Genomic DNA, 26,754 nt, shown 5'->3' on the forward strand with positions numbered 1-26,754 from the left:
TCTAACTTCTAATAAAATCAGCAAAAACAATCTCATTTTATCTTTACATTTAAAACAAGATAGTAATAATAACCTAGCCTGTAAATTTGCTAATATTGAATTAGCCATGTATTACAGGACATATTAATTAATTTTAATCAATATAATAAGAGTGATAAAAAATTATATAGATCTTCCACAGATGATCATGCCACTAATGCCATGTGATAATTATTTGGCAAGCATCCATACATCATGGGATAATCCTAGAAATGGCGAAATATGATCCAATCCATCAATCCGATCCATGTTTGATCCGTCATAAATAGATTTGGATTTAGGCTCAACGATTTTGGATCATAAATAAGTTGATCCATTTAATCTATTTAGTATTTGGACCGGATTTAAATTTTAGATATCTGATCCGTTTAATATTCAGATTGGATTGAGTCAACTAATCTGTTTAACCTATTTAATATTTTTAATTCATTTAAGATCTGCTTAATGTATTTGAAAAAAATTCGTTTAACCTAACATATTTAACCCGACCTGTTTAACCTATTTGATCTGTTCTATTTAATTATTTTAATAAATGAGTTAAATAGATTGGAACAGATTATCTGTTTGATAAATAGATCAGATTTAGATTTAAATTTATAATATGTTTAATAAATTGATCAGATTTGGATTGATGATTTTTTGATCTGATCTGTATTGATTTGATCCGTAGGTAATTCATATACATCACGAGAAATTTATAGCGGATCGTTATTTGAGCAGCTGATTTTATTTTTTTAAATCTCGATAAAGAAGTTTTTTTTTTAATTGCTCATTGTTGCGTCTTAACGTCCTAGTCCAGATAACTAAAGCATCCTTAAGCCGGGCCCAAGACCATCGAACGGATCTAGGACCGGCCAAGATCATCCAACGGATTAAAATTGATCTCTACTAGCTAATTAGAGACCAGATCAAACTCCCCTACTGTTCTCGGTGACAGGGCCGGTATTCTTCTTGGACTCCGCGTCGCTATAAAAACCCTGACGATGGCTCCTTCGCTCCGATGGGAACGGGAAAGAAGTCCTCCAGCGCGGGAATTTCTTCTTTTTTTCCCGCCATTATCTCTCCCTGAGACCTAGCTGCTGCTCGATGGAAACCCTAATTCCCTCCCCCTTTTTCATTCCTTAGATCCGTTGTTGATCAGAATCAGGTGTCGCCCTAGCCCTTGCCTTTGCCCTCGTCTGATGGATAGATCGGTGGAGGAGGAGGAGGTGGTGGAGATCGGGAGCACGCCATCGCCTGCGGGGGAGAAGAGGCGGCGGAGATGCGTCCAGTCGAAGCTCCCTTGGGCTGTTCCTCGAGTGGAGGGGGCCAATGGGATAGGGGCGGCGGCGGAGGAGGGTGAGAGAGAGGAATCGGATGACAGCGAGGCGGAGGAGAAGGGGAAGCGGAAGAAGAAAGGGAAATCCAAGCCAAGAACTCCTAAAAAGGTACATTGTTCTTTTCAAGATTTGATTGGATGATGGCGGTTGGCTTTTGATAGCATGATCCTTCTGGAAATTCATTGTTTTCTTTCGTTTTTTTCTCTTTACAAAAATTAGTTTTAAAGATATAATCATATCCATTATTTAAATTTCTTATTTAACTGATAATAGATCCAGTACTAATGTTGTATATTAATAATTTATATAGAATTTGTGCACTTTTCCTAATAGCCATAGTACCTGTCTAGTTTTTCGATTTTTTTTTTTGGGTATGCATTTTCCAAAGAAGAGGCAAAATTCTTCATTCAATGTTCCAACCTTATCTACTCGTCGGTATAAATGAGTTGAATTAGTTTAAATAACGAAGTCAATTTAGCATGCCGTTTGCTCATTTTTCAAGTGTATGTAATGAAATTCTAAATTCTTGTCCTTCCAATAATTGACCTCTAGCTGACAAAGGCATAGCGTGTGTGTGTTTATGTGTATATTTATACTTACATTTATATAAGTTACCAGGTGACCCTTGAGCTAAAAGTTGTGCATGTTCTAGGCAACTATGTAAGCTTCATTCCTGGATCCTAACTCCGCTTGTGTTTACTTCTACGCTTGTGCTTACACATATATTTTGATTTGTGAGCAGCTGTGCTACTTTACCCCCTTAACTTTATCAGTTAGTCAGTGTTTTATTCTCTTGATGAGCTTTGCTTAAGAAGCAATATTGAATTTTAACAATGTGCATCCTTATTTTATGGTTTTTCATAGTCCTTATATCAAACTTCCCTATTCAAGCGTGTTTCTTCCAAATTCGAAGCTTATAGCTATTTCAGCTGACCTGCTTCAAACTTCCTTCACAGTCTCCGGTCACCAGCAAACAAGTGCAGGGATTAAGTACTGGAAGCAAAAGTTTCCCAGACTCAGTCGGTAAGTTCACACAGTTTTCCTTAATAAATTATGCAGGCAAAGACTCTCTCTCTCTCTCTTCCTCTGTGTGACACACACACACACACACACATAAACATGCACGCACATTATTTATTTAGGAGATTACCCACATACAAACACATGGATTCTGAGTTTCTTCTAAAATTTCAGAGAGGAGTCCACGGCAGAAGAAAACTGCAGAGCAACTCAAAGCTGTAGATTTGAAAGTGGGGAACAGCAAGCGCTTCAAAGTGCTAGAATCCATGGCCAGTAAGTATGCGTTAAGGCACTGCTTCAGTGCTGCATCCAACTTCAACATGAGAATATGTTAACTATCATTGTATAACTTGTTCGCCCCTCCTGTTTATACTTGAGTTGACATACAGGCCTATGGTCATTTTCTAAATGCAGGCTTAATTAGTGAGATTTTCTTTTCCATAACTAGTTATGCCATGAACAAGGATAGGATTAAGTTTGTGGGAACAATAGCTGAAGATATATATTCTAAAAATGAAAATTTTAGGTGAGTTTGAGTTATAAATAATTTATTGAAAAATGAAAGACAAGGCACTTATCAGCTATATTGTTACATCTTGTTGACATAAAGCCCTTGATTTCTTTTCTTTGGGTGCTTTGTCAAAGCTACGTCTGCCATCAAAACCACTTTTGAGGTGTGCGACTGTATGTTCTAATGATTTTATCATGGTATTACAAGTGGATGGTGGGCACGTAGTGGTTGGTAGGGTTTCATTGCAAGCTCAAAATCTAGCAAATCGAGTTTTTCCTGACCTCATCAAATCTCTTTTATTTGTGAACTTTCTCATCATGCTAAGGATTGAGGTATGCCCATATGAATCACTTTGACATTTTTAGGGCTATGATGAGATCATGCCAGTGAGATCTAAAATCATAAAATCTTAATCTAAAAGATTTTCAATCGTTGGTACATTGAGTTGAGGATCAATGTTTCCGGAAAGACTGGCACATCCTATATATGCTTGAAGGAGAGGATGATTGATCTCATAATCACTTGTATGTGACACTACTATAAGGATGTGGGTGTTCATTAGAGAATGAGTTCACTGAATTGACTTGTTAAAAGAGAACATCTTATGGAGCCTTACATATCAAAAGATAGTTGTTTAAGTGGGAGTAGTGCAACTGATCTTTAGACCTGAGACTATCATAGAATCTTGTGCACATGAATTCATTTTTTGGTTCATACTCATTTATGACTAAATCATGTACGGGGTGTTCTGGATATGGTGGATTGTGTATGGAGGTTGTGAGTAGGTTAACATGGAATCGATTACTCCTAGTAAGAGGAGATCGCATCCTATTTACTCCAATTATATGATGATTCAAGGGGATTTTGATCAAAGCAGAATGAAAATTAAAAAGAATTTCTAATGTTTCATTAATCGAATCATCATTATTTGATTGAGAAAAATATGAATATGAAATTGGATTTGACATTATTCCATATCAATAGTCATATTCGGATTGTAGTATGATCGCAGGATTGAATTGTACAATAATTTGCCACTGAAGGATATTTTTGGTATTTCCATCAAAATTTCATATCTTCCGAGTAGACATGATACATTGCTAGACATCAATCTTGTCTTGTAGATTTGATCGAATAAAAGAGTTTAATTCGATTGTCAATTAGAAAGGGTTTTAATTGTTGAAATCGGATTAGCATGATTTGGATCTAAATCGATTAAAAAGAATTTTAATTAAATTTGGTCAATTTGCACTTGAACCTACTGCTGGCTAGATTTGGAACCCAATGGATTACATACATAGAGAATTGATCAAGGATCTATTTGGATTAGATCATGTTTGCAGGATGAACATGCTAGCATGTGTTGCAAATCCTAGCCCTTATGTTCGAATCGGATTCGAAATTGGTTCCAGATTGGGCTAATTAAATCCAATTAGACTCAAGTTTTAAATGGATCTTAATTGGGTTGACCTTTGGCTGATTGTGCTAGGGGATATGGTGCCTCCTTTCAGGCTTCCCATGTGCCAGAGAGTCCCTCTCTTTGGCGCGTGGGGTTATCTCTTGCATTTGGGACATGTGGCGCCCCTTGGTGTAGGGCGCCCCTTCTTTATGTTTATCCATTTATTTTTCCATGAAGAAATTTGTGGGCGTGGACTTCAAATGACTAAGAGGCGCAGAAGAGTCCGGCCTCTTAATCAGCTTTTGGTCATTGGAAAAAAATGGATAAAGATGGACTATCCTAGCCACCTCTTTATCTTTGGCGCCACTTGGACTTAGAGTCCAAATGGTTATAGATTCTCTTTAAACTCCTGTGCCTTATCTTTTTGCACGCCAAATCTGCTTGGGCGCCATCTATATTGGCCATTGGATGGTCATTGGATGGGATTCTATCCATTGGATAGAGTAGGTGCCCCTTATGAAACCTTGCGACACTTTGGAAAAACATTGAAAATTATTTGCGCACCGAATAGTCCTTCTGCGAGAAGGTGTCTCTTCAAATTAATTCTCGATGTTTATCCACGTGTCATAAGATTTTGCTGATGGGCATGAGATGAGGTGCATGGGCCTGAGGTGGCTTGGATGGGCGCGAGATAGTTTGGATGAGTCTGCACGCCACCTATAAATAGGTGGCACGCTCAAGATGTTTGGCATTCGATCTCAATCCTTCTTTCTTACAACCTCTCCACTATTGTCCCAATAGTTTTCTTCCTTCCCTTGTTAAGACAAGGTCCTCTTAAGGACAAAAGGTCTACTTTAGGATTAGGGCTTATGAAGAGAATTAAGCAAGACAAGGAGAAAAGAAAAGAAGAGAGGGAGAAGGCTAGGAGGAGGAAAAGGAAGGTCAAGCTTTAGAGTAGTGTTGTGCTGCCCAAAATGAATTCTTTAAGAAAGAATTCAGCAAGAAGAACCAATTTTGAGGAGCGAGAGTCTTGAATTCAATTTCCATGTGGATCAATGTTGGAGGGCGAACACTTGGGCGTCTAGTGAAAATTCTGCCGAAATTTGGATTTAGCGTGACAGGTATTCTTCTATATCTGCTATAATGTTATGCAAATATTATATATGATTGTTAATTATCAAGGAGTTCCTGAATTAGAGTTTGATGGTTAGGATTTCATAATGAAAAATTTTTGAAATTCGTGTTTCTGCTGTACCATCAGAATCCTATAAGCACATGGTACCCACTATAATCCAAAGGCGTAGTCACCATAAAGAGGCTTTTTACGCACCATATCAGGCGCTATAGGCCCAAATGCTATACAAGATCATGACAGCATGTCGCATAGTGGTTTAGGTCCAAAACCACTATAGTGGTTGCTATGACTTTTTTTCTTTTTTTTTTTTTTAAATAATGGATTTTATTCTGAGGTATGCCACCTGGTGCCTACATAAAGGACTAACATTGAAGACAGACATAAGAAAATTCTGAACTCTCTTTCTCGCAAGACCTTAAAGTTAGTGCAATATACATATTTAACTCTTGGTTATCCTCCAACTCTTAATTCTCTTCCAAGTATTTCTTGAGTTAATGATTATACACAGAATATAATTTAAGATAAGCTTGACTTAATACTTGATTCATGATGAATTTCAATTGCTTCTGATATCAAAATAGTCTTTCTCTAGTCACAAGTATATCAATTGTTTCAAGTTGAATAAATTGGTAGGGTTCCAAATATCAAGTTGCTGTAGAGGGTGAAAAAGGAATTACTAAGATACACATTCTCTTTTCAAAAGGAATTACTAAGACACATTCTCTTGTCTGAAAATCCTCGATTTGGCTTAAGCTTTCTAATTGTGCAACTTTATGTATGCCTTTCTTGAGACCTTGGTGTGATGCTTTAGGTGTAAAATGCTTGCGAATTTCCTTTATGGCCTTTTATTTGGATTTTGGACATTATAAAAAAGAATAATTTCTGCAAGTCATATTTATCTTCATAGCTGTTTCCATCCTCCTCTTTGATTGATCTATTGCTTGTGAAGTGCAGTGAACAAGTTATGCTGCAGGGTAGGAACATTTTTGCTCTTATTCTTTTCTTGCTATTGCATGAGAAATGCAGAAGTAAGATTTGATTGCTGGATACATTTTTGAAGGTAGCAAAAATTGTCAGCGGTTGAAGAACAACCTGAGTGATGAGGCTAAACCTAGAAATGCTGCAATATCTATTGACTCTGGGCAAAAGGAGTCATATTCTGTGAAGAGAAAAGTCAATGGCAAATCTGATTCTACAATGGATCGAGATGGCCTAAGTCTGCATACAGACCAACCAGTCTGTGATCTCCAGTTGGAGGCAAAAGTAACTGCAGAGGTACTCTTCAATTACTATTCTTTCTTCCTTTTAGTAGTTCTGTTTCTGATATGTTTTGCATGCCCCATATATTTTTGCTCTCTATATTGATTTAACGATATATATTTTTGTTTTGATAGCTAAAGAATTTACATGCTACGAAATGGATCCCTAATATCATAACCATTTAAGAATGGATGGATATTAGATGTTGAAAACAGTATTTTGGATTCTGCTTATCTGCAACAGTGACATTTTCTGTAACAAATGTATTCTTTGGTCATGGCACAATTAGTGCTCATGATTGTGCTGCATGTAAATAACAATTTCTGTTAACAATAAATATATGAATTCTGGCCAAAACCACTAGAAAACATGTGCAGTTCTTTTCATACTTTGGTGAATGTGTATGATAAGTGTGACCAATGTGTTGCCAGAAAAATAGAATAAAAAAAGAGGTCCTAAAAATTATGCTTTTAATATCTTATTAAATCAAATGGAATGCACATGCATCAATAGTGATACTGAAATTAGTTCCTCAAATTTTTATATGTTTTCAAGAGCATTATAATTAGTTATTTGTCTCAAGAAAACTGCATGTGTCAGTCAGATAACTAAGAAGTATAATAACCTTTATTTCAATGGAGATATGACTTCTTACATGTGCACGTGCAATTTTAACTCTAAAATTAAGCACCATTGACAAGGAAATCTGTACTTGTTTGTAATTTCACCACTAAGGCATATTGGAAAATTTTTTTGATTGTCTTTAAGAAATGCAAGCATGATCCATTTTGATCACAGGAGAGGAACATTATACTTAGTAATATATAATTTATTGGAACTTGGCATATGAGAACACTTGTATGTTAAATTTTTCACCACAAAAGCGACTTTATCTCCATCAATAAGCCAATGAACCAAGAAGAAAGAACAGCTGTTCTAAAAAAAATTTGGATTCTGTTTTCCATAACCTTAACCATCACTGTTACCATAACCATTATCTTATCCCAAATACTTAGTTGATCTCAGGAGCTAATTTTGATGATTTAACAAGATTCTCCAAGTCTTTCCATGCAAGTTCCATCCATCTTAACTTAGACTCCACCTTCTGTTTAAAGTCTCTGTGAAATTTAGATCTCTGCTATCCATGCCTAGATCCTCTCAAATGGTTCTCTGTCATGTTGTCTTCAATTGCTGTTAACTCCTACTCACCTGCTTTCATCACATATCTATCTCTGCATTTTCGTTTATGTCATGTACATGTTGTCGATCAAGCCCTTTTAATCGCCTTGCATTCTAAACCATACAACATGCAAGGCTTTTTTTGCTGTTTTACATAATTTTCTTATGCCTTCAGAGGATAGGTCAGTCACATAACAGCAGGAAGCATCTTGTCCCTTATCTCCAGTTCTGTTTCTGTTGCTTGTTTATACGTATAGTGTAGGCTTCCATTCTATTGTGTAATGGATCCTAGATAATGAGCTGATCATATTGTTGAATCTCTTTTGAATCAATTTTGAATATGAGGCATATACCATTTTTATTTATTTTCTTCTTACATCAATTGTCAAACTCCTACCCTATGTTATGTGGAACCCTTCCTATTCAGGTATCATTTGCATTTCTTTTGCCTATTTACTTTGTTGTTTTTGTTTGTTTTTTCAACGAACAATTAAAATGTTTTTGATAATTGTCTAAATGGCAATTGTTGCTTGTTATCAGGAAAATGTGCGGTTATCTACAGGAAAGCGAATGCATCCATTTTTCACTTGTTGGAAAGCAGGCAAGCGAGGGACAGAGGCTCAAGCCATTACACAAGTGGAGAGTAGACATTGGTCTGCTCTTGATGGGGATTATTGTGTTTCCTGTCCTCCCGTTCATGTACTTGATAAACAGGTGCTAAAAATGAGGTTGATTTTGTATCACTGTAAGGTTTATCATTATTGTCTGACGTTATAGATAAATTTGTGAAAACTTTTATGTAAGCTAATTTTGCCATATGTTTTTTCCCCTGTAGGATGATGTAATTTCATTAGATTGGAAAAACTGGGTATTTTCGGAGAGGACTCTGCTTGACATGAGTGGTTGTTCTGCCATGGGAAACGATCTATCAGTTTTTGAAGGCTCAGTTGAGCCATTCAAATTAGATACCCTTTGTCATAAAGAGATGCATCTGGATGAACTACTAGATGCAGAAAAGGGTTCTATAACCTCAGCAGTAGCCTCGCCTATATTGTCTGCTGGGCAAAGTCAAAGCGAGCAGTTGTTCTCACACTTGAAGTTGGTATATTTTCCAAAGTATCCATATATAAGACTTTCTTTGCTGTAATCAGACAAATGTGAAATCTTCATTCAGGTGTCTTACATGAATCATTTTACTCATTGCTTGTGTTGCCTGTAGGTCTGTGTTAATGGCAATAGTTCTTTGTCTTTTAGACGTGCTAGTTGCATAACTAATTTGGAGAGCAAGCATGAGGAATTGTTACTCAAGGAAAGGTAAGATATCTCCAAAAATAAAGTGCAAAGAATTTACTATGTTCATGTTGATGACTGAAACAATTAATATGATTTGCTTTTCTTTTCCAAGGAGAGAAATTAATTAGTCATGTTCTGAACATAATGTCCTGAAATTTTCTCACCTCTAGGTTGGCATCATACTTTCAACGTTACAGTTGTTGGCCTGAGTGTAGCCTGTGGATGAACAAGTACCAGCCAGAAAATGCCTCAGAAGTGAGTCACTTGTGGTGCTTTCATGCTTCTGTTTCAGTATGCAGAATGCATGCCATATTTTACTAAAGTTGTGGGGAAATCTATTTATGGATATTTTTTTCCTTTTCTCCCACTTGTCTCTTTATGTGGAATGCATGCCATCTTTGACACAATATATCTGTAGCATTTATTATTGTTAACTTAAACTGGTTTATTCTCCAGGTGTGTGGAAACAGTGAATCTATTAGATCCCTGAGTGAATGGCTGAAGTCATGGCATGAAAGAGGTCGGCAAAGCAGTCAAAACTGTAAATCTGGTGAAAAATGTGCCATTGAAGATAGTGAGGATAGCTATGAAAATGATTCTGACACGGGTGACAGAGAAGAAGCAGCCATCCTTAAAAATGTGCTTTTAATTACTGGACCTGTTGGGGTGCGTATCCACCTCAGTAAATATATTATTACTATTATATTTTTATGTCTTTTATCACATTTTTTATGTGTTGTTAGAGCATTATTCCGACATTAAAGCCATTAAGAAGAAGGTTTCTTGCTTCCAATTTCCTTGGGATTTTCTCCTATCCTCGCATGGTTTTTAGCTGTGCAATTTCTTTGTTTTCTCATTTTCCGTTGTGTTTACCTTGTATTCAAGATGAAAATTTTGATCTCCAGTTGGCTTCTTTAGATATGCATTTCATTTGAGCAGAAAACAGTAAAATAGACATCGATCGCTATCAAACTAACTCAGATCTGATATGTCATGCAAGTTCTCATGTTTGAGATATCTAGCTTGTCCCCCTCCCCAGAAATATGTGTTCATTTCCAGTGGTTTTAATTGATATGCTCAACAAGCCATATGTAGGAATGTTCATATGTACAGAAACAAATATTCTTTCCTACAAGAGCTGAGATGTGTTATGTCATGCATTGAGTGCATATTCTGGGTAGATAGTCTCTTAATTTTGAAAATGCCAAATTCACTTAGTAATTCTTTGTAAGGATGCAATCTTGACTGATCTTGCCCGATGAAAGCTCGGATTTTGGCACTAAAAAGAATCAGGGAAAACCAAAGCTTTCTGTGGCTGCATCAAAATGTGGAAAGGACTTCAATAGGACTAGTTTTAAATTAAAAAAAAAAAAATGAAGAAAGGAAACTTAGTTGATTTAGGAAGTCTTTTTTCTTCTATTGACTGGTCATATACGATATATCTATTGGTCATCTAAATTTTTGTCTATTGCTGCTTAGAATGGTTTTTAGGATAAAGATAATCTTGTTACTTCATTTTTAGAGTCCTGAAAGGACAAAACTTGAAGATGATGAGGGGGTTCTTTTTCCCTTTTGCATGCAAAATGCATCTTTTTTTAGGATAATATACATTATCTTTATTACCGATGCATTGTGTGAGTAGTTCCTAACCATCCACCAACTTTCGATTAATTCCAGCATGCATTATGTTGAAGACTATACTTGAAAATTAATTCAATGGATCAGCTGCATCTGCTTCAAGATATGATGACTAAACAAATAATTTCTGTTAATAATCGATGAGATTTTATCTTCTTATGGTCTATTTCCTGTAAATAATCAATGAGATTTTATCTTCTTATGCAAATGTATAACTTGATTTAACTCACTAATCTAACTATTTGCATTAACTCATCAACCTAAATGGAAAATAGGGGAATCTGTCCAATGCATTTTAATGTCTATATTTTTTCCAAAGTGAATATTCTGATTTGCTTTTGTTATATTATTTTATCTCTTTTATTTGTATTAATTGCATGAATTAATTGAATCCATGATAACTTTTGGTGCAGAGTGGTAAATCTGCTGCCATCTATGCCTGTGCAAAGGAGCAAGGCTTTGAAGTGATTGAGGTGCTTATGAATTTATTTTCTTTGCCTTGGTCACATATTTTCATGTTGATTGTTAGATTAATAGACAACACCTAAATTTCAATGCCAACTTGAGAAAACTTGAATTGTCTGCTCATCCAATTCTTAATTTCACAAGCCCACTTATCCTTCCCTAAGTCCACTCTGATTTAAATCACACAAGAAACTATCTACAAATTTATGTATGTATGGTCTAAAACAACGTATAAAAGCTGGTGCTGACACCTGTGGCAGTTGCCAATTTGCACTTGGGTGACTCATGCATGTGCCAACAGACAGGACATGCATGTGTGGAGTTTTCATCCCTGACTGGCGTGCCATGGCATATGTCGATCCACTGTTACTGGGATGACCAGCACTTGCATCATTTTAAAATGACTCGCAATACATTTTGTTACTGGGAAAGGCCATATCAGGCTTTGATTGAATGGCCTGATAAAAGGTTGAAATTGATAATTCGGATGAAGCGGCATATCCTCATTTGAGTGAGTTGAATCTTGGATCATGATGATATATCCTTTGAGTACCTCCTTATTGTGATACGCACATCCCTTGAAACCACAAATATGGCAAACAATGTCATTTTAGCTCTAATATAACTAGAGAATAATGGTATTGACATCCAAGGATCTGTCTGGTCATACAAATAGATACAGTTTAAAACAATTTCTGCAGATTTTGCTCTATAAGTGTTCTAATAAGGTAATCTATTTTCATTTTCTTTTTTCTTTTCTTTTCCTTTTTGTGGGGAGGTGGAGGGGGTGGATCAGAGGTGGGAGTTCTAGAACTGTATAGTGTAGTCATGACCTAAATTATGTTCACAAACTTATTCTTAAGCATTAACTATCTTCTGTTGTGAGGCTTAAGCAATCTGTTCAATGAAGTAATGGATAAACACCCACTTGTTGGATTCTGTGGTTCTGTATTTATAAGCTCTATCTTCTCTGACAGGTGAATGCATCTGATTTAAGAAATGGAGCACATGTAAAGCAAAAATTTGGAGAGGCAATGGAATCACATGGATTTAACAGATGGTTTGTCACAACTTCTGTAGGATACCTTTTATATTTAATATCTCATTTTCTGTTTGTTTGCTGTGTGCCCAAACCATCTGACGTGCTGTTTCTTCCTTGGCACATAATCTTCCATGACTTTAATTGCACACAAGATTTTAATATAATTTTGAAGGCTTCTTTTATTAATACTTGATATGATATAGTTGGTTTAAGTGTAGCTTGTTTAGCTGTTTGCTCTTGTGGTTTGGTTATATGATCTTGGAAATTAACCAGTCTAGTTTGGCCAATTGCTAAAGTCTCAGCAAATCATATTCCAACATATGTAGATAAGAATATTGATTCTTTGTGCTCTTCCATATGCTTTATCGAAAACTTCTAAATGCTAAAGTTTCCTCTCCACATATAGCACCATTTTCATCTGAAATAGAATCAGAACATAGGAAGCAAATGTCTATCTTAGTACATGTACAACTTATCAAATAAATAATCTTATTAAGTTTCTACATTGTGTGCACCTGTTATTCCTGTGAGCAACATTTGACTGCGAAATAGCTATTTGTTTTACTGACATGAAAATTTCTGCATAAAAAATAATCCTAAAATATGGATTATGTTGTTTCTTTGACGAACTTATCTAAGTTCTTCACATAAGCTAGACTATGTTATAATTTTCAAGTCTCCTATTGACCTAGAATTTTTGGTTATAGAGATAGAACATTCTCAAGTATTTGCTATGGAAATAAAGCAAGGAGCAGGGAGGGAGGGACATTCAATTAAGGAGGGTCACTAAAGCAAGATCATTATAGAGCTTCAGTTGGTGCTATGCACATGATCAAACCAACTTGATGTCCTTTTAAGATTCCAACTTTATGGCTATCATGTGTCATTTTGGCCCTAAATGATCACTTCTTTGTGACTAACACTTAGTATGCCTATCCTTTTCTGTTTCGTAAGGGCTCGAACAAGGTTTACCATCTTAGTATCAGACTTTGTACTGGTTCCTACTACAGTATTGGTATGCGGCTCGTTATGGCACAAAACAGCATACTGAGTGTCTATGGTACAAGACGCCATATCGGTTTGATACCGATGTCGTACGGTATGTCCCATACCATATGGTATGGGGTGGTACGGCAGACCATACTCTAATTTTCTTATTAAATCATTCAGTTCTGGAGGCCCTAGGATCTTCAAATATTTCTTCTCTTTCAGATCTTGAAGATTTTGACTAATTCATAAACAATTATAAACTTCATATGACTTTTGTAATCCCCTCTACAACCCTTCCACAAAGTGCTGCATTCTCCTGGAACTCTGCTTTTAGCAAGATATTCTCTAGTTTTTATATCTCAGGAGAAAATATTCTCTAGATTCTGTGAAATAGTTCACTGCAGTATTAAAATCTTTACTATGATACAGAAGAGCCACACAGAAGGATTATGTGGATCTTTTTTACGATGGTTCTTTAATTCTATGAATCTGAGAAGAACAAGTGCTGACCCATTTGAATGCAACACATAAATTGGGTATTGCTCTAGCTTGTTTAAACTTTAAACTATAATTTGATTTGATTGCTCTCTGTATATTTGGAGCAATGACTTTGTCTATGTTTGCATGCATTGTATTTTGTTCCACTGCTTTTGCAATGCAGTCAGGAATAAAACAAACTGCATTATTTTTTTTATTATTTTACTGATGAAGATTAATGTGATGTGCTTGTGTTCCTTTATCCAGGTCATTTGAGGAACTGATAGATCCAAGGAAAGAGCATAACCCTGAATTATTGTCAAACACAGTAGACAATAGAGAAGCTGATGACCTAGAGAATTTCTCAATTAAGATGGCTTCAAGAGAATGTGAAATAGAAAAAACTCATATAGAATGCTCCTATAATGTTATAGAGAATAGAAGTGCCCTGATGCAAGTTGCAAATAAAACCCTAATTCTCTTTGAGGATGTAGATACTGTTTTTGATGAAGATCGTGGTTTTATTTCTACGATACTTCAGCTGGCTGGAACTGCAAAGCGGCCCATAATCCTTACAAGCAATAGTGAGTTACCAATCACTCCATGGTCGAGTTTGTTAGCCACAATGAATTTCTTATCCCTGGTATATTTTATCTGATTTGTAGATAAGAATCCTATCTTACCACATCTTCTGGACCGAGTCATTTTGGAGTTCAAACATCCATCATCTGAGGAGCTGCTTTCACTTGTACACATGGTAAAAACTTTTGCAATTTTGAAATCAGATATCTGTAATTTATACATGCTTTGGTTACCTTGGATTTGTTAATTGGTGTTCCAAATTGTTCATTCTCAATTTTTCTGTAGATTTGTGCTTCTGAGAATGCTCAAATTTCTGCCCAATTGCTGGAGCACTTAGTCAGGTCTTGTCTAGGTGATATCCGTAAGACTCTCATGCTTCTTCAGTTTTGGTGCCAGGGCAAGACAGGCCACACAGGTTTGTAAATTATAGCAAGACAAGTCTTTGTTGAGAAGACCAAGATTTTAGTTTATATTGCTACAACATATATTCTGCTGGCTTGAAGTTGCATTTGTTTACTTTATGTTTCTTGTATATGCAGATTGGTCTTTTCATGAGAAGATCAGCTTATAAATTATATGTTATCTTGTGCATGAACTGTCTTATTTTTGGTTCTGGAGTCCCATTCTCTACCCTTCAATGTAAAGATTAAACATTAAAACTTGCCGGCAGGCATGGCTCCTGTCATAGAATTTTCTGATGACTTTATCTAGATGATCCTAGATTGTGATATGTTTATTCATCTCTCTCAAGTCACAGAAGTAGGCCTTGGGTCTCTGCAAATGATTACGAGTAATTAGGAAGTTGAATTGGTTTAAGGTTATGGTGTTATGTAACCTATATGCACTTTTGTCTTCTGTTTCTAAGCTTAACAATCATATGCTATCCTGGTTCACTTCTACCTATGTCAAATCCCATCTACTTCTACTGAAGGTTTGTTAAAAAGTTATCATATTATGTTTGTCATATACTTCTAAATCATTATTGAGTGATTTCTATTCTTTCTATTCAGACAGGAAAATGCAATTCACCACATACAGTCCCCTCCCATTTGATATTGATGCTGCACATCTTGTAATGCCAAGACTAATTCCATGGGAGTTTCGATGTGAGCTATCAGAAAAGGTGGGAGAGGAGATCCATAAAACAATTTCTTTGGTAGAAGAACAGTTCGTGTATATGATGAAGCAAGAAGAGCTTAACTCAAAAGAAATTACCAATTTTTCCAAAACAAGAAAGAAGACCACAAATACCATCAAGACTAGGAAAAAACACAAGTTAAAAAAAAAAATTCCAGCATTGACTGTGCAGAATTTTCAGCTCAGGCTAATGATCTAAATGACTTCTCTGATGCTTCAGATTCCCCAGTAACAAATGCTCGACGAAAAGTTAAGCACAGGCCAAGTATTATATTGTCTTCTCAGTCTGAGGATGAGCTATTATGTGCCAATGACCCTCCACCTGCAGAAATTACTTCAGTAGCTCCTAACAGCTGTCTTCTGGCAGACACGTTGACAGTGCCAAGTCTACAGGCACAACAAGTTTTAAGTGACTTGGATCCATGCACTGATCCCATATATCATTCTAGAAGGGATGTTAATGTTCAAAATTCATTTGCAAGTCTTGAAATGATATCTGCTTCACATATCTGTGACACATTCAAATTGCTGGATGTGTCATTCGTTCCACAATCTTCTTTCATATCTGAGGCTGGAGCCCACAAGAAGGATGATCTTCTGTCAATGGCAGTATCTTCTAACAATGCATCTGTTTGTTTTACTGATTTTGTTCAGTCTACTTGTGCCTTGCCAGTAGCAAATGTTGATAATCTAGATGGACCTATGACTGAATCAATAACCTGTTCAGAAAGCAATGCTGGAAATACGCGCGAGGATGTAGAGTCAGTTTATGGAAATGAGGAACAAGGAGATTCTCAAAATGTAGTTGAAGCACCTTCAGCCAGTGGATATCAATTGATGGATGAATGTAGCCGGATTGATTTCAACATACGTTTGACACCTGGGAAATGTAGCAAGTGCTCTCAGGAAGTTGTTTCTGTACAAGAAACATGGAGAAAACTACGCAGTCAACGTGAAGATCTAAAATTATATTTAAGAAGTAACAAGAAAGAGGTTTCTTCAATACTAAAGTGTGCTTCTGGACTGGCTGATTTAATTTCTGAAGCTGACATTATATTCAGTAGCTGCTATCCCATTGTCAATGTATGATAATAACCTTTTTACTTCTACATGCTTGAGAAATTATGTTTCTTTATGTCCTGAGAACTTCCTGAATGATGTTGAGAAATTTTTGCAGGACATTTTAGAGCCATCATTAACACCCTCTGTTGAACCAGATGCTTCTTCCTGGTATGATCAGCAACTTGAGATGGGATCTACATATGTGCAACATGGCTTTTGCTATTACACAAGCAGATGCTTGTCCCTAGGCTCAGAAGTAGGCTTTCAAAACACAGTGGATTTGGCAAAGGAAATGCTAGCTTCCAGCACTAATGTTATGGCCCTGGGGAAGCTGATCACCCAGGGGAACATCGCTAGCCAAAATTTATATGATGGAAGTTTGCATATAAAGGCACCAAGATATGGCATATCCATAGGAAGGTATGGCCTTATATCTTCTGATATTGCAAGAATTATAAGGTGCTTGTTGAAGAAATGGTACTCACTGGAGTAAAAACTGAATATAAAGTATCGTGCATCCCTAGTTATGCATCTTTTAAGGCAAAGTATAAGATCAGTAATGCATGAAGGGCAACTGTTGAAATGCTTTGCCTATTTTGCGACTTTATAGTCATTTCCTATTTACATCTACATCGTTCCCTGGTATTAAGTCCAATCACTCTAGAATATGTCTAGGGCACCTTTTTCCATGCACGTGGAGTCATGGTGTCTGCATGACCATAAGTGCTTCCATCTACCAGATTCCGTCATAAGCTAGTTGAGAATGCTAGCATTTAGTTTGCATGGGTTGTCCATGGGTGATGTACTGATCTGTTCATGTTTTGAGAGTTGGGGATTGGCTATTTCAAATGTCACGCTTTTTGGCACATGAGATTCCTCAAGTCAAAAGAGTAGAATATAATTAAGTTCCAAATTAAGAAAAGAAGTTCTGGCTTAACATAATATCAAGATGCTTTTACAAAGAGAGATTTTTTCCTTCTTCTGAGAGAAAAGGAGGGAGACCTATCTGCACTTTCATTACCCAGGCCTAAATATTTGGGGATGCACTACCCAAGATTTGAATCCAGAACCCCAGGTTTCTGAGGAAAGGGGTATGACTATTGAGACAAGCCCCAATCTGCTCACAAAGAGTCAGGTAATATTTGTGTTCTTGGAAATGCAAGGAAAATGCCCTTTTAAGGGACCTTTTTTTTCCCCTTAATGCGACCATCATTCTATTATTGAATACAGAAGGTCTCTGTATGGCAATTTGAAGAGCAGGTTTTTAGTTCTTTCAAAGTCTCTAAGATGTTTAAAGGATTTGCTCACCAATAGTATTTTACATGGCAAGGCAGATATTACTTTCCACCCAGGTGGTACTATCATCTTATTTTAGCATATTATATTGGACAGATTCCAAAGCTTGGATCCACATTTTTACTTGGAAAATACTGTTGACTCCATGATGGGAATCATCTATTATTCTGATATATATGGTCCCACCATATATACTCACAGATTATTATTATTATTTTTTTTAAAATTTTTCTCAGTCCTGCTATGAGAGAAGTTACTGATTTTATTTCTGTTACAAAAAGTTTGTATATGTATTTTGGTCGGTGCAATTAGCAACATGGGAATGAGCTAGAGCTCAATTGATTAAAGGCTGTTTGCAACCCTAAAATAGAGCTGTGGGGAACAAAAACATAATTTACAGTTGCAACTTCTACTCTAGAAAGTCTGTATATCTGTTGGTCAGATGCAATTTACATTGTAGGCATGGGTTAGAGGTCAGTTTATGCAAGTCTTTGGACCAATAACTTTTATGGCATTTATCTTTGTTTTATTGTCAAAGCAAAATGCCATCTCTCTTAAGTACTGGGCAAAAGTTCCTCAAAAAGGTACTTGGACAGAAAGATGGGCTATCTTTTTGTGGCAATGTATGGTGCCATGCTGGTAGAATAACAGCGAGTGGGATTTCCATCTATTCTTGATGCCTCACATTTTCTTCATTGCTGCTCAAGTGTTGACTCTTCCGTTGCTGTTATGCAGGGAATTGGAATCAAGACTTCACAACATCATTCTTTCTATAGTTCCAGCAAGGTTGTCCATGACATTCGCAGGCATTGCTTCCCATGAATACTTGTCCTTCATGAGCCAGATCTCCAAATTAGAGTGCTCACGTCTCTTAAAATGCACAAATCAGAACTCACGGAGAAGGTACGCTTTCAATTTTTAGATCGACCAAATGAACCCTTTAGTTATGGGCAGCCATTGTAGAATCAGGAGATATGTATTAACAAGTCCATCTATACTAAGGCTTGCCTGATCTAGCCTGATATGTGATTCCATAAAATTGCCCTCAGTTTCTTGTTATGTTATCAACATGTGTCTGGTCAGCTTGACCCAAGGACTTTTCTGGAGGCTTCAGTACCAATCACCAGGTTTAGTGGTTGGTTTCAGGCTAAAAAGGGATACAACTGAGCTCCCAATGCTTGTTGAGCTTACTCATGTGGATGTACTAATCCTTTTCTCGCAGGTCTCGGCAATCAGTGCACTACTTAAGTTCTGGCTCACTATCACTGTCACCTGATGATGTGGAATTTTTGAATCAAAGCAGCTGCTTTAATGGGGTAGGTTCCACATGATAAATGTATGACAGGTATTTACAAGAGATGAGCTCATTCATGCATGACTTACAGCACTAACTTGAATAAATGTGGAGGTGACCAGTAGAAGTGAAGAATGAGATGTTCGCTCAAAAATCTTTCAGCCTCGGCAAGCTCCCGTGTTTCAAATGATTTATTTATTTAATGCAGTCCATATTTGTTCTACAGAAAATGTTACCCGGGGCTAGGAAAGGGTGCAGCCGGTCATTCAGTTTTTGTTCTGCACAAAATTTAAATGTAAATTTTTATTCTTATCCAAAATATATTTTGCTTTTGTAGAGCTAAGATCCTGCATTGTCGAGCTCCTCAGTGTTTCAATTAATGTATTTATTTAATGCAGTCCATATTAGTTCTACAGAAAATGTCACCCTGTGCCAGCAAAGGGTGCAGCCAGCCAGTCTTTGTCCTACACAGAATGTAAATGTAAGTTTCGTTCTTATCCAAACATATTTGGTTCATAGAGAGCTGAGATCCCTACAAGGTATATGGCATTGTTCTTCCTGATCAGGGTAAATATATTGCCTGGCAGTTAAGCCATATTCCCCCAAACAAACCAAGCATGTCCACCACTGTCATCAATATATACTTGTTAATTCTTTGAGGACTTGTTGGGTTCATGGCAATTTTTTTTTTTTAAACTTGGAAAGTTATTTCTTCTAAATTAAATTTTGATATGGTTGGATGATCATGATTTGTTGAAGAGTGGTTTATATTTGATTAAGTATTCATATCTATTATATTCTTAATAGATACAAAGTTATACCTTTTTTTCCTAAATTTTATATAAATAATGATATTATATTTATATTAATATAAAAATAATATCAATATATTATAATATAACATTTGATCATAATAATTTATTGTATTAATATAATATGAATGTATATTATATTAATACAATATTGATATTTTAATCTAATAAATTTATTAATATCTTAATAAATATAATATTATATATAATATAATATTAATATAAATAGTATATTAATATTAATAAAAATATTGTGTTAGTATAAATATTAAAATGTAATAAATATTATAATATTAATATAATATAATAATATTATTATTATTCAATATTTTATTTTAATCATCCATGATATTTTACAAAATCTTAATTATAGATCTTAAAATAGTATTTTAGATAAGAAAAAAATATCATCACTTTTCATCTTATATGAAGTATCAAAACGTACCTCCTTCGTTGATTTTTATTTTTTATGAAATGTGAGAAGTGATTATACAGGAAGAGATTTTTTTATTCTTTTTTTTCTTAAAATTTCAATCAAATAAGAGATTTTCTTTCTACTTTCCCAGAACCATCTTTTCCTCCCTCCACTTCCTCCAAACCAAACGTATCTTGAATTCTTCCTAATGTACGAGTTAGATAAAAATTACTATCAAGAAAAGGAGTGCCAATTGACATTACTAAGACAGCCCCACCTCAGCGCAACAGCATTGCATGTTCTAAGAATATAATGTTGAGTTGGGCCAATCAAAATATACAGTAACACCAACCAAAAAAACTATTTATTGTTGATTGTACATGTTTTACACTAATCTATGTCTCTTTTAGGAACTCTTCATAGGCGAGGGCATCTTCCTCGAACCCCTTGTTGAAGTTGAGGGCATAGCTCAAGGGATTCATGAGATGAGGCTACAGCACTCATCCTTGATCTTGACTGCCTGTCAAATTGTATAGATTTACTCGTCTGGCTTCCTGATATTGTATTTGAAGCAGTTGTTCGAATTCTTTATGATATGCAACTGAAACAAATTTTTGCTAATGATAGCTTAGTCATCCTGAAAGTTGTCCGGCGGTTTCCCTCCTGATTCCACTATCTCTCTTTGAATCTGACGAAGAAATTGTACTTCGATCACCCACGAATCAAATAATAAAAGAGTGTTGGCCTACCTCTCTAATCCGAAAGAGCTTATAGAAGAAGTTCTATCGCGAATTTGTGGCCATCCGGCGCTTTTTTGATTTTATACAAGTGCCTATATGCACGGGGAGCTTTCCTTCTATCATTCATAAAATATGCTTATTTCTTCTTGATCGTAAAGCTCCACTTTGCTTTGCTTTTATCTATCGAAAGTTTCATTGGAGTTTCCAGCCCTAAGCTAGAGAGGAACCAGTTGGACCGTAGCTACACGGATGATGATCGAATTAGCAATAGCGGCCGCTCCTTGTCGGTAATGGCTGAAGTCGGTTAGCTACTTTTTCATTAAGCCATCTTTTCCTATTAAACCATGGTTAAATATGGTTAAACATTTAATGGAAACCGTAATTTATGGTTGACATGTCGAGATTTGATTGCCTTTGCCTATGACCTTACGTGGTAGGCATGTTCTATCCAATAATTTCTCGGGTTATAGGCAAAGGCAATCAAACCTCGACACGTCAGCTATAAAATACGGTTTTCATTAAACGTTTAACCATAGTTAACTATGATTTAATAGTAAAAGATGGCTTAGTGGGAAAGTTGCTAACTTTTGTGCCTTGGACCGCAGCCGCACAAATGACGATCGGATCAGCGATAGCGGCCGCTTCTTATCGGCAACGGCACCAGCAACCGAACTCTTGAAGCCAGTTAGCAACTTTCCCACTAAGCCATCTTTTCCTATTAAACTATGGTTAACTATGGTTAAATATTTAATAGAAACCGTATTTTATGGCTGACGTGTTGAGGTTTGATTGCCTTTGCCTATAACCCTACGTTGTAGGCATATTCTATCCAATAATTTCTCCAGCAAAGAGTAGCTATCACTTTATATGGGTACTTGTAGCTTGACATACACACACACCCCTCATGTTATCATCTTATGGGGCCTTTTTCTTTACAAAATTAAATAATTTGAAGAAATGAGAAAATGGATTTGAAGAAAGGTTGTATTTGGCAATTGCCTGTTAATGGCGGTAATTTGTTGGAATGCTGTAATGCTCTTAATCCAGCAGTGTGGTTCAATCGACTTGAATCATGTTAAGCCTCTAGATTTTAACCAATATTCACCACCATGGATCAAAGTAGTCAATGTTATTTCCAGGTCCATGAAATTTGATCAGTTGCTAATATGCACACAACAAAATGAGGAGTGAATATATAATTGACGTCTATCGTGCTGGTTGGTTTGGTATATGTGTTGAACTAATTTGTACCAGTTAAAGCCGAGCAAAACCACTCTATACTATCCAGTATCGATCTGTACAGCAGCCGAGAGTGAGATAAGTGTTGGAAACCTGTTGTTATATGGGATGCATATCATGCTATACTGAATTGCTAATTTATCGATATAGTTCTCGTAACTAGTTCTGCAGATCTTGAACATAATATATATGTATTGTAGATATATACCTCGGCCTCGATTGAGACATCTTCGATACTGATCGAGCTATGGGATAAGGATGACTCGACATGCTCGCAGATGTGATGAGAAATCGAATGCCCAGTCAACAGTAAATTTTAGTTCTTCGGCCTCGGATGATATATCTTAGATCATGCTCGACCGATCTATTCCAATCAGCAAGAGGATAAGTACTCGCTCCACGAACTCTGGTATCTCGGCCATGATGACCTATTGTAGGTCGGCTCAGACAACCTATCCTAGATTGGTGATGGCCGAGCTATTTCTTCCACCAACAGATCCGTCATTTCTCCAAACCGGAAAAATCCAGATAAGATAGAACTTCTCCGCGATCAAATCTCCCGTAAAAGAAAAATTCTTCTCCAAATCAATCGATGCGATAAATTTAAAAATCAGTAGGACTTCGAGACGGATACGACTTAGACTTCTCTCTTATGAATTAAGACTCTAGAATCCTCCAAGATAGGCAATCAATCCATCGACCCCTCACTTTCTTCTCTTCTTGTTCTCTAATCTTCTGACTTGAGCATTGGAGGGTCTGCACCAGAGAATGCCATCCCGATGTGGACTTATTTTGTAGGTGTTCAGGGGAAGCTCCAGCAGCGGTTTCACCTCGTCTACATCCATCTCGACATCTGACCTCAGGCAAAGAGATCGGCAGCAATATTTGGCATTATAGGAAGGGCCATTTTTAATAAGTTTCGAGGTCCTGTTTCGAGATTAGTCTCGAGGTCTTATTTTGAGGGGAGAAAGTTTAACACCAGCCACTATGAGGATACGAAAGGGTGCATCAAATGCATCATAATGCTCCAATAGTCAGTAGGGCAATAATTTGTAGCCGACCAACGCGCCACTGCCGCCGGCACAGGAGAATCCTCCTCTAGCGGCACCTGCAATCTCCCACGACCAGTACAACAACCTCGTTTAGCAGGTGCAGGCACTCTTAGCTGCAGTGAGAGGGATGCAACAAAATAGCGAGCCACCTCCCATCACGAAAAATCTACAGCCAACTAGAGGGAGATTGACTGATCAGCACCCCTGTAGCCCAAGAGTGGGGGCTAGTCATCAAAGTCGACCTAACAACCCACCTCGTCATTGCTATAGGCAGTGTCCCACTCCGATCTCTAGAAGAGACTCTACACCTGGTCATATCTCTCCTCGACGCCAACAAGCCAAAAAGATGAGATGGAATAGAAGTTTCGAGAAATGCAGTAGTAGATCAATGCACTTCAGGCACCGAAACAACTGGGTGATGATTTGGGGTTTAATGTCGATCTGCCATTCACTCAAAAGATTATTGACGAGCCTCTTCCACCTTGGTTCAATATAACTCGTATGGAGCCTCATGATGGAATGGCTGATCTGGGAGATCATCTGAAAAATTTTCAAACTTTGATGCTTCTACAATAGGCCAGCGATGCGACTCTTTTTCAAACTTTTTCCTCAACCTTGAGGAAGACAGCTCGTCATTGGTACTCCAACTTCAGCCAGATTTCATAGATTCTTTCCCTTAACTGAGCCGGCTCTTCGTTGTATACTTCGTCAGCAGCCACCGACAGTACCACAACTCAGACTTCCTCGTCAGCATCAAGTAGAGGGAGAACGAGCCTTTGCGAGACTACATAGGTTGATTGAACACTGCGACTCTGGAAGTCCAGAATTTGGATCAGTCCATGGCAATGACCGCGTTCAAGGTCGGGCTCCAGCAGAATGATCTTCTCTTTTCACTTAATCTGAACTACCTAAAGGACTTTGCTGAGATGTTGGAGTAGGCTTAGAACTATGCCCAAGCCGAAGAAGCATGGGATCGGTAAGGGGAGAATCTTGGCCAAGCATCACATATGATCGTCAGTCAAGAGAAAAAGAAAGATTTTCGGTGACTGCAGCATCGGCACCCAGAATCAAAGCCTCATCATTCTCGGACCCCACCTCGAAACAACCAACCTAGGTCTCCTGCGCCACCTCGCCGATCTAGGTCTCCTCCATAGAGGTTCAACTACTTCACTTTGCTCAACACTCCCTGAGCCCAGATCCTTATGGAAATAGAGCGGTAAGAAGAGCTTCCTCGGCAAAGAAGGATGGTTACCCCAACATAAAAAAGAGATCCAAAAAAATACTACAGATACCACCATGCTCATGGGCATGTCACGGAGAAATGCTGGTAGCTTAGGAAGAAAATCGAGATACTAATTTGATATGGACGCCTTCGTCGATATGTTGACAAACGTCAGATTTCAAGAAATCTACATGACGAACCTCCTTAGCAAGAAAAACCCCACAAAGATCAATCAGTAGTAGGAGAGATCCGCATGATCTCTGGGGGTAGCTCGATCACTGCATCTTGAATCCAAATCGAGCTAAAGATAAAGATACAAAGAAGATGAAGATCGGCTACGAGGTCACTTTCTCAAAAGCCAACCTAAGTGGAATAAAGTATCTCCATGATAATCCTGTAGTTGTCTCTTTAAATATTGCTAATTATGATGTACATCGGATCTTAGTTGATCATGGAAGCTCAGTTGACATCTTAATTTATGATGCTTTTATTCATATGAACTTGAATTCAGAGCTGTTGATGAAGAGAAATACCTCTTTGATCAGGTTCTTGGGTAGTATGGTCCCGATGGAAGGAACCATCCCACTAACCACTATAGTCGGACGAGCTCCAAAATAAGTGATCGTAAAAATAAATTATTTCATAGTAAAAAGTCCATTCGTATACAACATTATCTTAGATCGGTCAGGACTCAGCACTCTCTGAACTGTAGTGTCGACTTATCACTTGAGAGTAAAGTTTCCTACTCCATACAGGGTCGGTGAGCTCCGGAGAAACAGCAGCTCCCAAAAGAATGCTACATGGTGACCCTACGAGGAATAATACCTGTGGAACAGCCAGTGGATGAGCTAGATGTGTGGGATGAGAAAACTGAACAAAGGGGACATCCTGTGGAAAACCTAATATCAGTGTCTATTATTGAAGATCCAAGCAAAGTAATGAAGATTGGCTTGAACCTATGGGAGGAAGATCGTTAGCACCTCATCTCCTTTCTATGGGCCAATGCCGATGTATTTACTTGATCGACCTCAGATATGCCTGGCATCAATCCGAAGGTCATAGTCCATCGACTCAATGTAGATCCGAAGTATCATCCGATCAGGCAAAAGAAGTGAAGTTTTGCTCTCGAGTGATAGAAAGCCATACAGAAAGAGGTGGGTAAACTTTTGAAGGCAGGATTCGTATGAGAAATATATTATCCAGAATGGTTGGCCAATATTGTTTTCATCTTGAAGGCCAATGGGAAGTGATGCATGTGCATCGACTACACTAATCTCAATAAGACGTGCCCAAAAGACAGTTATCCCTTGCCTCATATTGATCAGTTAGTAGATGTGACTTCAGAATATCAACTTCTATCATTTATGGATGCATTCACCAAACATAATCAAATTTGGATGGCCTCCGAGGATGAGGGAAAAATTTTTTTTGTTACTAACCAAGGCTTTTTTTGCTATAGGGTCATGCCATTCGATCTAAAAAATGCAAGGATGACCTATCAACGGCTCATCAATAAGATTCTCAAGAAGTAGATTGATAAAAATATGGAGGTGTATGTCAATGATATATTGATCAAAAGTAGGATTGTCGAGCATCACATTGTCGATCTAGAGGAAACATTCGCGACGTTGCAGCGATTTCGAATGAAGCTTAACCCTAGTAAGTGCACGTTCGGTGTCACCTTCGATGAATTCTTCAACTTCATAGTATCTCAATGGGGAATCGAGATAAATCCAGAAAAGATCCAAGCTCTCCAGAAAATGAAGCCCTCAAGGACAATTAAAGAAGTACATCGCTTGATAGAAAGAATCGCAATTCTGAATAGATTCCTCTTCAGGTCGGCTGAAAAAAATCTTTCCTTTTTCAAAGCTCTTAATCAGACGAAGAACTTCCAATGATCGGAGGAGTGCCAAGTTGCATTCGATGACCTGAAGAGATACCTAGGCTCGCCTTCTCTCCTTAGCAAGCCTGAACCTGGAGAAGTGCTGTATCTATACCTTGCAGTCTAGTTCTCTACCATTAGTTTAGTTTTCGTTCGATAAGAGGTCAAGGTGCAAAAGCCGATATATTATGTCAGCCGAGTACTCCATGATATTGAGACCAGATATATGAAGCTTGAGGAGGTAGCTTATGCTC

At 37.2% G+C, this 26,754-nt stretch overlaps 1 protein-coding gene across 1 annotated transcript; it reads left to right on the forward strand.

The window, feature by feature from the left end:
* The first annotated feature begins 821 nt into the window (after positions 1–821).
* On the forward strand, positions 822–19,540 carry LOC105041329 (uncharacterized). Its single transcript, XM_019848803.3, is given in 20 exon segments — positions 822–1,466; positions 2,315–2,381; positions 2,553–2,651; positions 6,484–6,698; positions 8,403–8,576; positions 8,698–8,964; positions 9,082–9,176; positions 9,326–9,410; positions 9,612–9,821; positions 11,207–11,266; positions 12,236–12,318; positions 14,035–14,351; positions 14,433–14,524; positions 14,635–14,764; positions 15,360–15,629; positions 15,632–16,569; positions 16,664–16,968; positions 18,580–18,747; positions 19,067–19,160; positions 19,365–19,540. Coding segments are annotated over 20 exon segments (4,026 nt in total). The 5' UTR covers positions 822–1,220; the 3' UTR covers positions 19,476–19,540.
* Positions 19,541–26,754: the final 7,214 nt, after the last annotated feature.

The sequence above is a fragment of the Elaeis guineensis genome, chromosome 3, assembly GCF_000442705.2.
Source record: "Elaeis guineensis isolate ETL-2024a chromosome 3, EG11, whole genome shotgun sequence".
Classification (NCBI taxonomy): domain Eukaryota; kingdom Viridiplantae; phylum Streptophyta; class Magnoliopsida; order Arecales; family Arecaceae; genus Elaeis; species Elaeis guineensis.